Genomic DNA, 13122 nt, shown 5'->3' with positions numbered 1-13122 from the left:
ATAGGGAGGAGAATGAGTATGTGATCCAGTGAGAGTGGGAAATAGAGATGTCATTGACCAAAATGGAAACAGAGCCCCTATGGAAAAAAGGGAGACAGAGAGAGCATTTAATGAACATTTTCTGAAGCACTGAATGTATCCATCTTGTTCATCACTGAACATTAAAGAGGGCTGTTTCTGATATAGTCTTAGGAACTTAGGAACTTAGGAACTTAGGAACTAGTACTTTTTTTTTTAATGAATAAATTCATTCCCCAAGTTGATTTTTTTATGAATAAATTCACTGAAAGTCAGCATGTGTGAACTTCAGGGCTTCTGATAACTTGTGAATTAAAAATTTTCATTAGTTCAATTAAAGAATAATTATATTCCTCATTCCTTTTTTAATTTTAAGATTATATTTATTTATTTGACAGAGAGAGATCACAAGTAGGCAGAGAGCCAGGCAGAGAGACAGAGGAGGAAGCAGGCTCCCTGCTGAGCAGAGAGCCCGGTGTGGGGCCCAATCCCAGGACCCTGAGATCATGACCTGAGCCAAAGGCAGAGGCTTTAACCACTGAGCCACCCAGGCATTCCAAGAATAATTATATTCCTCATTTCTAACTCTAAACTAAATGCTCCAAGGGGCACCTGGGTGGCTCAGTCAGTTACATGTCTGACTCTGGATTTCAGCTCAGGTCATGATCTCTGGTGGGGTTTTAAGATTGAGCCCTGCATCCGGGCTGGGCATGGAGCCTGCTTAAGATTCTCTCTCCTTCTGTTCCTCCCTGCTCCTGCCCTCTTTCTCACAAATAAATAAATCTTTAAAAAAAAAAAAACCAAACTGAATGCTCCTATTTAGCAAGAGTTCAGGAGATCAAGTGTCTTGATTTTACTACCTTTCTACATCATCCAAACAAGGGGTGAAGCACTTGTGGGTACAAAAAAGGCCAGAGTCACAAAGACTCAGGAAAACAAAGCACTCTTATCTCATTGTATTTTGATCTTCTGGTTTGTCTCCACCTTCTAGATTACAAACTCCCTTAAGGCAAGAAATGTGTAGGCCCAGCTGAGATCTAGAAAATAAACCTTTATTGAAGGGATGGGTAAATTAGACAAAATCCCTGCCCCAAGGTGCTGATAATCTAGTAGGAAAGGTATGACACATATAATAAAACATTTTTGTTTTAACCTCGGTCCTGCTGGACCCGCCAGATGGGGAAGGAATACAGAATACTTGAAGACTGTTCATAAGCATGGCCCAAGCTTGTTAGGTAAAGCAATGGGCAGATTAGTTTTGTTGGAGAGAAGATCCTATTTCACTGAACTGTGGGTCATAACATTATGCCCAAAGAAGCCAGAACAACAAAAAGTACATACTATATGATTCCATTATATAAATCCCTGAAATATGCAAACTAATCTATAGTGACAGAAAGCAGATCAGTGACTGCTAAGAGATGGGAATGGGGAGGAACAGGATGGAGGGATTACGAAGGAAGGGAAGAAACGTGGGGGGTGATGAACATGTTCACTATCTTGATCATGGTGATTTCGGTAGTGTATACACATGTCGACACTTGTGAAATTGCACATTGAAATATGTGACGGTTCTTGTACATCAACTATTCCTCAATAAAGCTGTGTTTAAAAAAGGGCTGCGATTGAGCCAGGTAATAGAGGGTCAGACTGACAAACTTCTTCCTTGGGAGCAGAAAGGTCTTATGCGAAAAACAAGTTAGTAACCTAACGCTGTTAGTCAAACCCGGGTTTAGGGAAGGAAAACAAAAAGCAGAGAGGCTGGTATTAGGCCCGGGAACAATCCGCAGCCTTTGGTTAAGGCGGGTGGTGTATGCGTTGTCTGTGGGGGACATCTCTGGAAGGAAAGAATGGAGCCCACTGTTAAATGTGGGAGAATTTTTTTCTGGCAGAAACAGAGGAAGTTGGAGGAAGAACGTGATCTAGGGTGAGAAGATGATGTGGCATTTTGGACGAGGAGAGTAAGACTTCTCGCTAACGCACAGAGAAGAGGCTGGGAAACGCCGCAGGACAGCGTAGGCAGGGGCCAGGCCCAGTTGGTGTAGCGGACGGCGGCCAGGCCCGGCTAGCGGAGATGAGACCACGCCGCAACTCCAGGCTGGATCCCAGAGGCCCGGAACCTTAAGCCTTCACTATAGCTCCCTCGAGTTCCATTCCCGGAGGGGGACACATGTCGGTGCGAGTCCCGCCCAGGTTGCCAATGGAGACCCTGAGCAATCACCCTACCCTCCACGGGAAACCCGGAGCGGTAGGCAGAAGCGCCCGTGCCCGGCGCGTGCGCGCGGCACGGAGGGAGGCGGCCTGGACGGGAGGGAGCGCGCGCCCTTCACGTGACCCAGCCCGCGGGCGGCGACGCACACGACGCGCCCCTCACGTGGTCTGTCTCCAGCCCCGTCGCCGGCGGAGGCGGGCGCGGGCGCGTCCCTGTGGCCAGTCACCCGGAGGAGTTGGTCGCACAATTATGAAAGACTCAGCTTCTGCTGCTAGCGCCGGAGCTGAGTTAGTTCTGAGAAGGTTTCCCTGGGCTGTCCTTGTCCGGCGGCCTCTGCTGCCGCCTCCGGAGACGCTTCCCAATAGATGGCTACAGGCCGCAGAGGAGGAGGAGGTGGAGTTGCTGCCCTTCCGGAGTCCGCCCCGTGAGGAGAATGGTACTGGACCCACGCAGGCCCCGGCGGGGGAATAGCCCTGAGGGGTGGCTGGCAGGGAAGGGGGTTGGACCTGACTGGCAAGTGTGCGTCCGGAGCCGAGCTTCCTGGCGAAGGAGCCCGGAATTGCCTTGAGGCTTCCGGACTTGCCCTGGCGGGACGGGAGTGCAGTTCGTTCGGGGGTGAGGGGCAGGAAGCAGGTAGCAAATCTGGCACGACAGCTCGCCGCGGGAATGCCCCGAGCGGAGACCTGGCTCCAGCGAGGGCCCCTCGAGGCGGCAGAGGCGCGAGCCAGGGAGTACCTGCTAGAGCCGAGGGGCCGCAGCGCGCCAGACGCAGCGCTCAGCCTCCAAGCTCCGCATCTCCCGGGAGCGCGTTCCTCCTGGCGCCAGTTGCTGGCAGATAAGGGAGCCAAATGCTCTGCTCAAGTTCGGCTTGGAAAGGGAAGGAGGGCTGGGAGGAAACACAAAAGGGATAGAGGACACGGGATTGGAGCTGTGCCGTATTTGCTTGCGCAGCGGATACTCCACAGGTACGTTTTCCTTCTGGAGCCAAAGAGGAGGGATTTGACGATATTGATGGTAGATCTGGTTTCCAGTTTTCCTTAGCAAGAATTAAGGATTTTTATTGGGACGCTGCTGTAGGTACCGAGGCGATGTGTTACTGGTATTTATGTCGAACTTTCTCATCCGTTGCCCTAGAGAAGGGTTTTAAACCTACCAAGTATAGTGGTGACAGGGATTCGGTGCATTGCAGCTTTTGATGGAGCTTGTTGTTGTTGTTGAGGCCAGGAGTCAGATTGGAAGTTTACAAAGAAAGTAATTTAGATCAGGGACTTGAAGAGCAAAGTTTTTCTGGTCAGTACTTGATAGGTTTCATGCAAACGTCTCTCCCTCTGCTGGAGTCTGGCAGGGTTTACTTTTCTCCAGAAGTTAATTCAAGTGCCATACAAAAGTGAAACCACGAATATTGTTATACTCTGAATAAATAGTGCACCTTACACTATTTTCCACCTTATGTGGTAATGTAAAGTCAACAAAAGCGTCATTTTATTTTTTTCCTTAATTAAAAAAAAAAGGGTTACTGACACCAAATTTTTAAGTTTATTAATTAAATGGGTGTTAAGAGAATCTATTTTGGAGGGAAAAGTTGAACCATAGTGTCTTTTTAATGAAAACAAACCATTAATACTGACTCTTCAGTTTTGTGTATAAATTTTTTTTGATGGTAAATAGCATAAATCTGAGCACACCCCTTTCACTATTTTGAAAAACGTTTTTAGATACTTTAGAAAATGAAAATCAAGATGATTCATCATGTTCAAACCAGATAGCTTTATTTCTAATGACTTTCTAGTGAAAGTCTATAATTTCTTAGTCTTACCTCAGATGCTCTTCTTAAATTCAGCCTCTTAATGTCTTTTTCATACCTGCCTTGAAACCCAACCTTCAAAAATTAAGATGTAGTGTGAATTTCTCCTGTTTCTGCTGTCTTTTCATTTATGTCCAGGTTTTTTTGGTGGCAGATGCCCCCTCCCCCAACTTAAGCTTATATACATAAGTTGTGCACTATCTGTGGCACATAATATTAACTCAGTGTTGGTTGTACATGCATACAATCCTGTTGATTCTCCAGGGAGAAATTCTCATTGTAAAATTTGAAATTGAGGGTCTGATTTTATTTTTTACATTGCTTGAGTCCTGACTGCTGCTGTGTGTTTTTTTTTCTTTCTTTACAATTTCCAATTAAACCATAGTGAAAACTTAAAACTGAAAACTGAGGTTGTCCAATAATGATAATTTGTTGAGCCTCCTCAAATTTTAGGTCAAAGTGTGACCTAAAAGTTCAACAAAGTGTGTTGTATCTACACTATAGTTCTTATTGTAAACTGTTAAAAGTATTTGATTCTGGGGGCCACCTGGGTGGCTCAGCTGGTTAAGCATCTGACTTTTGGTTTTGGCTCAGGGTCCTGGAATCGAGCCCTGTGCCAGGCTCCCCACTCAATGGAGAGTCTGCTTGTCTCCTCTCAGTCCTTCCCCCAGCTTGAGCACTTGGCACGCTAGCTCTTTCTCTCTCCCTCAAATCAGAATAAATCTTCAAAAAAAATAAAGTATTTGCTTCTGGTAATCAGTTTTTTCTTTGACACTAAAAGAAAGCATACAAAATTTTCCTGCATTTAAAAAAAAAAACATTTAAGCAGCCAGCCAACCAGAAAAACACAATACAAAACAAACAAGATACCAAAAACAAAGTTAAAAACTGGAGTGGAATCAAATTTTGTACAAAATTGTCCACCATGACTACAGAAATATTTGTTTTATTATTTGGTATTTGGTTATTTAGTGTTTAATATATTCTTTTTTAAAAGATGTTATTTATTTGTCAAAGAGGGAGAGAGCACAAATGGGGAGCAGCAGACAAAAGGAGAAGTAGGCTCCCCACTGAGCAAGGAGCCTGACGAGAAACTCAATCCCAGGACCCTGGGATCATGACCTGACCTGAAAGCAGATTATTAACTAACTGAGCCACCCAGGCATCCCAGCTATTCATATATTCTAAGCACTGTGATAGGCACTGGAGTGCCATGTGTTAGACAAGTTTTCCGTTTTCAAACAGCTTATGTTCTAGTTATTGATAAAAGATCTAGTTGTTGTCATTGGAGGATGCATACATCATAAAACAAAAATTTTGTGGCTCAGTGGGTTAAAACAAAAATTTAGCGTCTACTGTATTGCAGACACTGTGGTACTTAATAGTTTTGAAAGGCAGTACAGATAGGCAAAAGCAGAAGGGTGGTACGATACTATTGCATAGATTACTTTGAAAATATGGGGTAATAAAGGAGAGAAAGGAAAGTCTGGGTGGGGTTGCACAAAAGCTGATGGTAGAGGTGAGTCTTACTGAGTTGGTAGGAATTGAAATTAACCTGGAAATAGGGGCATTGAGTTGGTGATTTTAGTCCAAGGAAACCGAGCTTTAGAAGAGAAGAGCATCCTTAGTGTATTCTGGGAACTACTGTACATGTACTTTAAGCAGTTTGGAATGAGTGGAGTATGGGATGATATTGGGTGCTGGTGGAAATGTTTTAGAGACAAAGACCAGATTCCTTTTTCTTTTTGTAAGATTTATTTATGTATGGGGAGCCTGGGTGGCTCATTCCATTCGTTAAGCTTCTGCCTTAGGCTCAGGGACGATCCCTGCATCTGGCTCCCTGCTCGGTGGGAAGCCTGCTTCTGCCTCTCTCACTCCCCCTTCTTGTGTTCCCTCTCTCACTGTTTCTCTCTCTGTCAAATAAGTAAATAAAATCTTAAAAAGAAAAGATACATTTATTTTAAAGAGAGAGCATGAGTGAGTAGGGGCGGGGGACAGAGGGAGAGGGAGAGAATCTCAAACAGAATACACTGCTGAAGACAGACTCTGATGCAGGGTTCGATCTCAGAACCCTAAGATCATGACCTGAGCCAAAACCAAGAGTTGGACCCTCAACTGACTGAGCTGCTCAGGTGCCCCAAGGACCATATTTCTGAGGACAATGAATGTCGTAAAAAGAAGTTTGGATTTCATACTGGAGATGTTGGGGATCCACTTAAGGAAATAATATGGGGGTGAGTGGAGTGTGTTTAAATAGGAAAGAGAGACCCATAAAGGAGGAGGCTATAGCAAGACTCTGACCAAGTGTCAAGGTCTTGAAACAAAGAAGTAGTGGAAGGAGGAACAGATTGATTGAGATGTTTAGGATTTAGAATATTTAGAACTTGGTTACTTTTGTGTGCTCTAAAGTATATGTGTGTACTGGCAAATGTCAGTAATAAGAACCAGACATAAAATGAAAGCATGTTTTACTTGAAGTCATTACTTAAAATATGCAAATGTAATTCTTTTTTTTTTTTTTAAGATTTTATTTACTTATTTGATAGAGATCACAAGTAGGCAGAGAGGCAAGCATAGAGAGAGAGAGAGGATGAAGCCGGCTCCCTGCCAAGCAGAGAGCCTGATGCGGGACTTGATCCCAGGACCCTGAGATCATGACCTGAGCTGAAGGCAGAGGCTTAACCCACTGAGCCACCAGGCGCCCCTGCAAATGTAATTCTTTTTTTTTAAGATTTTATTCATTTATTTGACAGAGAGATCACAAGCAGGCAGAGAGGCAGGCAGAGAGAGAGGAGGAAGCAGGCTCCCTGCTGAGCAGAGAGCCCGATGTGGGGCTCGATCCCAGGACTCCGGGATCATGACCTGAGCCGAAGGCAGCGGCTTAACCCACTGAGCCACCCAGGCGCCCCTGCAAATGTAATTCTTAAAGGCAATACTTAAAATGTACATTTTTGGTTTTTATTTTTTTTTTTTTTAAGATTTTTTTTATTTGGCAGAGAGCAGGAGAGTACAAACTGGGGAGCAGCAGAAGGAGAGGGAGAAGCAGGCCCTCTGGTGAGCAGGGAGCCTGATGCAAGGTGAGGGGCTCAGTCCCAGGACCCTGGGATTAAGACTGGAGCTGAAGGCAGTCGCTTAACCAACTAAGCCACACAGGTGCCCCTGGTTTTGATTTTTTTTTTTTTAAGATTTTATTTATTTGTTTGACACAGAGAGACAGATCACAAGCAGGCAGAGGCAGGCAGAGAGAGAGCGTGGTGGGGCTCGATCCCAGGATCCTGAGACTATGACCGGAGCCGAAGGCAGAGGATTAATCTGCTGAGCCACCCAGGTGTGCCCAGGTTTTTTTTTTTTTTTTTTTTTTAAGATTTATTTATTTATTTGACAGAGATGACAAGTAGGCAGAGAGGCAGGCAGAGAGAGATGGGGAAGCAGGCTCCCCACTGAGCAAAGAGCCCGATGTGGGACTCGATCCCAGGACCCTGAGACCATGACCTGAGCTGAAGGCAGAGGCTTTAACCCACTGAACCACCCAGGCACCCCCCAGTTTTTATTTTTAAATGAAGGTCTATTGAGGCGCAAGCAGTTGGGAAATTTGAGAGTTCCACCAATCAGATGTTTTCGGTCTAGTGCTCTGATATTCTCTTAATCGTTCTAATAGAGGAGATTTCATACATAAAGAAATATAATAGGAGAATGATTCACCATACATCCATGACCAGTTTTGACAGTTTGAAATGTATATTTTGGGTCTTCTATTACTCCCCCCATTCCTCCTCAAATGGATAACTTAAAAGCAAATCTCAGACATTTTTTATCTGTAAATACTTCATTGTGTATATCTTTAAAAATGATTCTTAACACATCCACATTACTATTAGCACACTTGAAAAATTATTAATTCTTTAATATTATTAAATATTCGGCCTATTTCCCTGATTATTTCATGTTTTTCTTCTTTTGGTTTATTTAAATCAGCATCCGAAGAATTCCATACAGCATCTGGTTGATAAATCTTTCAGTCTGTAGCACCCCCCTTTTTGTGTGTGTGTGTGTGTTGTCACTTACCATTTATTTAGTGAGAAAAATCCAAATCATTTGCCCTATAGAATTTCCCACAGTTTGGATTCTGTTGGATGCATCCATATCGTGTGATGTAACTTGTTTCTCCTCTATTTCCTGTGGTTAATCTGGGGATTTGATCAGATTGTAGTATGATATTTTGGCAAGAGTACTTCACAGGTTGTGCTATGTATCTTGTATTGCATCACAAGAAGCACATGCTTTCTGGGTTTGTTTTGTTTTTGTTTTTTTTTTTTGCTTTTTTTTAATGTTAGGATTGACCAGTGGGTTTGCTGTTGTTAGCTGCCTGATCTTTCAGTGGTAAAGTTCTTCATTAGACATTTACACAATAGTTTTAGTAGTAGCCATTGATGATTATTGACATTGATCTGTTATTTCATTCTAGGTTTCTCTTTCCTTTATTTTTTTAGAGGTAGTAGGGGAGGGGCAGAGTGAGAGGGAGAGACAGAATCTCAAGCAGGCTCCACACCCTGTGCAGAGCCCACGTGGATCCTGAGATCACAACCTGAGTGGAAGTCAAGAGTGCAGTGTTTAACTGACTGAGCCACCCAACACCCGTCCCCTTATTTTTTTGAGAAGCCTTTCAGTATATGATAAATTTTACAGTCTTTTTTTTTTAAGTGACTCCTCCTTAAGTGCCTGTTTTTGTTTTTGTTTTTGTTTTTTTAAAGATGTTTATTTATTTATTTGACAGATCACAAGTAGGCAGAGAGGCAGGCAGAGAGAGAGAAAGGAGGAAACAGGAAACTCTCCCCACTGAGCGGAGAGCCTGAGGCGCAGCTCGATCCCAGGACCCTGGGATCAGGACCTGAGCCGAAGGCAGAGGCTCTAACCCACTGAGCCATCCAGGTGCCCCTGTTTGTTTGTTTTTAAAGATTTATTTATGAGAGAGAGAGCAAGAGCACTAACGCTTGAGTTGGGGGCAGGAGCAGAGGGATGGGGAGAGAATCTCAAGACTCCCTGCTGAGTGCAGAGCCCTGTGTGGGGCTGGATCCCAGGACTCTGAGATCATGACCTGAGCTGAAATCAAGTGCCTCGCTTAAATGACTGAGCCATCCAGGCTATTAAGTGCCTGTTTTAAGCTTGGTATCTAGAGGTACCCAAATTCAGAAAAATAGAGATTAGCTTAGAGTGAGCATTATTTGGCTATCTGTGGGTCTTGATATGAGTTACTTATTTGAGTTGATATAAAATAACTTAGATATATATCACTTTTAGAAGGAGTTTTGCAATTATTAGATTAGTTTGAATATGAAAGAAATATTTGACTTGGAAAATTGGACCTCTTCTGTTTTTTTTTTTTTAAAGACTATTTATTCATTTGAGAGAGAGAGACACAGAGCACGAGCACGGAAGAGGGAGAGGGAGAAGCAGACTCCCTACTGAGCTCAAGTCCTGACATGGGGCTTGATCCCAGGACCTGGAGATCACAACCCAAGCCAAAGGCAGACACTCACCCACCTAAGCCACCCAGGTGCCCCCTGGTTTTTCTTTATAAAAAATGATTGGTTCAAATTTGATTTAAGCTGGTAACTTTCAGTCATTTTGTTGAATCTTTGGTTCTGTTTATCTTAGATTTGGAAAATTACTCTGGGTCTTTTGAGGGAATGTGTATTAAGTTTCTTGACCATTTAAAGATTTTAGAACCTTGTTGAAGAAATTTCAGTGTATGGAGGTAAGCACTTTTTTTGAAGTTGGTAGACCTGGCTCTTCACATAAGCATCTTTGCCCAATCATACTTTTTTTTTTTTTTTTTGAAGATTTTATTTATTTATTTTGAGAGAGGGTGTGCAAGCAGAGTGGTGGGGCTGGGCAGAGACAGAGGGAGAAGCAGATCCCTTGCTGGGCAGGGAGCCTGATGCGGGACTTGATTCCAGGGCCCTGGGATCATGGACTGAGCCACCCAGGCACCCCCAAATCAGACTCTTTTATGAGCACTACTGTTATCCTCTGTCTGTGAAAAGGAGATGATAATCTTTCTTCTACTTGATCTAAGGAGTGATTATAGTATTGAATTTGTGGAAGCACTATTAGTCCCTCCTTGCATCATGAAAACATGATGTTGATACATGTTGATAGCTTAACACCTCAACTGTTTAGCTACCAGACTGCTGGAAACCACAACTTGTGGAAACCCAGCTCCTCATGGAAAGAAAAAAACTTCTGAGTTAGCCATTTTTGGGAATATAGCAACCTTTAGCCCGGAATTTACTGTTTGAAAAATGCAAAGTTAAATTTATTAAGTTTAGTTACCTATTTTCCTCTGACAGTTTGGTAGTACGTTGGGAATACATAGAAGGAAAGTTATCTGAGAGGCAGACTGTTACTGTAAGACTGAGGAAACATTAACTAGGCTGGAAAGATAGGGATGTAAATTACTCTTCAGTATGTGAACCATTGGTCTTCCTTGTCTTGAAGGATATCATATACAATACCTAATACCCAGAAGGCACTCTTGATTAAGGAAAGTGTGTAATAGGCTTTAGATAGATTTTCACAATACTAGCTAACATGTATTAATATTTAGCTGTGGTCATTGTTCTAAATGTTTTACATATATCATTGCATATTGTTATGCTAAAAATTCTATGAAGTAGGCACTGTTTTTTCCTCCATTATTTATAAATGTAAGTAACAGACAGGCATAGTCACTCACTAAAGGTCATAAGGCCAATAAGTGGTAGAGGAGGTACTGACTCATCAAATTAGGCACTTGGAGAAGGACCTTAATATTCAGAGGCATATATATTTGTGAGATCTAAGATGGCTGATGTTGTAAGTAAAAAGTTAAGGTCATTTAATTGTGTCACCTTAAAATTTATCTTACCATATTTTTTCCTCAAATGCTATAAAAGTTAGAATTCCCTTTATTACCAAATTCCTTTTTTTTTTTTAAGGTTTTATTTATTTATTTGGCAGCACAAGCAGGAGGAGTAGCGGAGGGAGAAGCAGGCTCCCTGGTCAGCAGGGAGCCCGATGTGGGGCTAGATCCCAGGACCCCGGGATCATGATCTGAGCCAAAGGTAGTCGCTTAACCGACTGAGCCACCCAGGCACCCCTATTACCAAATTTCTATGTAATAATCTTAGGATAGATTGTTCAAAATTCAGTTATATACATTATATTTGACAGTTACATATATACATTATATTTGACAATATATTGACAAGTACAGAGAATTACTAGTCAGAGGGCATCATGAGTAGTTGGAAAAGTTATTAATTAAACTAAGTAGATTTTTATGATGGGTCGAACTCCTGAGTAAAAACTCTAGAAACCTAATATGAATGTTATCAACAAAGTATCATACTACTTAGGGATAATAGTTTAATATGGTTTACTGCATATGAAGGCTGCAGTTTTATAATACAGAATGTCCTAATGTTTTCTTCAGATTTCTCTTTTTCAGATTAGCTTTTGTGGCATCATCTGAAACATATCAGTTGTTATTAGATTAATGTGATAGATTCATTTAATTCAACAGATTTTGTCACTTTGGGAAAAATATTTTATTAGGCAACAAGGAGCCAGTAATAAAAGTGAAGAATTTAAATTGTACTGTTTGCTGGTATGTTACATTTTAAATTAAATGTATGTAATTTGAATTCTTTAGTAATTGTTTTTTGCTATGGAATCCAGTTAGATGAAAGTGTGATCATAATAGAATAGGCATCCATGTTCCTACCACACAGCTTGAGAAATAAAATACAACAGATAAAATTGAAACCTCCTATGTATTCCATCTAAAATCCCATTCCAGGGGCACCTGGTTGGCTCAGTGGGTTTAAAGCCTCTGTTTTTGGCTCCTGTCAGGATGTGAGTGTCCTGGATGAGCCCCCTTTCGGGCTCTCTGCTCGTCAGGGGGTCTGCTTCCTCCTCTCTCTCTGCCTGCTTCTCTGCCTGCTTGTGATCTGTCTGTTAAATAAATAAATAAAATTTAAAAAAAAATCCCATTCCACTTTCCATTTCTGCAGACATAACTATCATCCTGTTGTTCCTTTGCATGCTTTTGTAGTGTTGTATATATACTAATGTATATATACAAACATACATATATGTACACACATATGTCTTTAGAGAGAGAATATATAACACATATATTTGGTTTTTGTAAGTTTTTGATATTTGTAAGTTTTATGTATATGCACTTTTTGTGGACTTTTTAAAAAAATCAATATTAGGTTTTTGGAGATTTATTCTTTTTTTTTTTTTCCATTGAGGCATTTTATTTGCACGTATGTATTACATCCCTAGAAAAAGAATCCCAGGATTTTCCCTCCTGTGTGTTTTCGTCTTGCTTCTTCATGGTCCATGATGCCAGCTGAAGTTGTCAGTACAATGAAACCAAACTGGCGGGACGGGAGCAGGTTATTCTGCCATTTTTCTAGATCTTTCAGTTGTACATCAAATCTGGGGCTGATCACTCCACACTTGTTCAACCTGCCTGTGAGGTTCACAACAATCTTCCCCGCTCTGTGATCATCAATGATTTCAAATTCGCCAATGTAACCGTGCTTCATCATCACAGTGAGAAACCGGACGATGACTTTGGAGCACGGCCTAATAAGAACCTGGCGTTTGCCTCTCTTTTCAGCATTGTTGATGCTCTTGAGAGCATCTGCCAGGACATTCATGCGCACCATTATGGCGGCAAAGAAAGATGGCGGAAAGAGATTTATTCATCTTTTTTTTTTTTTTATTTTACTTTAAAAAAAAAATTTTTTTTTTAATAATTTTTTTTAATTTTTTATAAACATATATTTTTATCCCCAGGGGTACGGGTCTGCGAATCGCCAGGTTTACACACTTCACAACACTCACCATAGCACATGCCCTCCCCAATATCCATAACCCCCCCCCCCAACCCCCTCCCCCCATCAACCCTCAGTTTGTTTTGTGAGATTAAGAGTCACTTATGGTTTGTCTCCCTCCCAATCCCATCTTGTTTCATTTATTCTTCTCCCACCCCCTCAACCCCCCATGTTGCATCTCCTCTCCCTCATATCAG

General features: G+C 42.0%; 2 protein-coding genes across 2 annotated transcripts in view; one reads left to right on the top strand and one right to left on the bottom strand.

The window, feature by feature from the left end:
• The first annotated feature begins 2402 nt into the window (after positions 1–2402).
• Positions 2403–13122, top strand: part of TRPM7 (transient receptor potential cation channel subfamily M member 7) — a 119393-nt gene continuing 108673 nt past the window's right edge. Inside the window, exon 1 of the mRNA XM_047735809.1 lies at positions 2403–2666. Coding sequence (XP_047591765.1) covers positions 2664–2666 — 3 coding nt within the window. The 5' untranslated portion in view covers positions 2403–2663. The remainder of the gene's footprint in view (positions 2667–13122) is intronic.
• On the bottom strand, positions 12314–12783 carry LOC125103870 (40S ribosomal protein S15a). Its single transcript, XM_047735810.1, has one exon. It carries the CDS (start codon positions 12755–12757, stop codon positions 12365–12367), a length of 393 nt encoding a protein of 130 aa, XP_047591766.1. The 5' UTR covers positions 12758–12783; the 3' UTR covers positions 12314–12364.

The sequence above is a fragment of the Lutra lutra genome, chromosome 7 (assembly GCF_902655055.1).
Source record: "Lutra lutra chromosome 7, mLutLut1.2, whole genome shotgun sequence".
Taxonomy (NCBI): Eukaryota; Metazoa; Chordata; class Mammalia; order Carnivora; family Mustelidae; genus Lutra; species Lutra lutra.
Note: the sequence above shows the minus strand (reverse complement) of the source record. Positions and strands in the feature narration are given on the sequence as shown.

Bases quoted from the DNA above. Each gene is read 5' to 3' on its own strand.
- LOC125103870 (XM_047735810.1), bottom strand. From the start codon at position 12,757: ATGGTGCGCATGAATGTCCTGGCAGATGCTCTCAAGAGCATCAACAAT.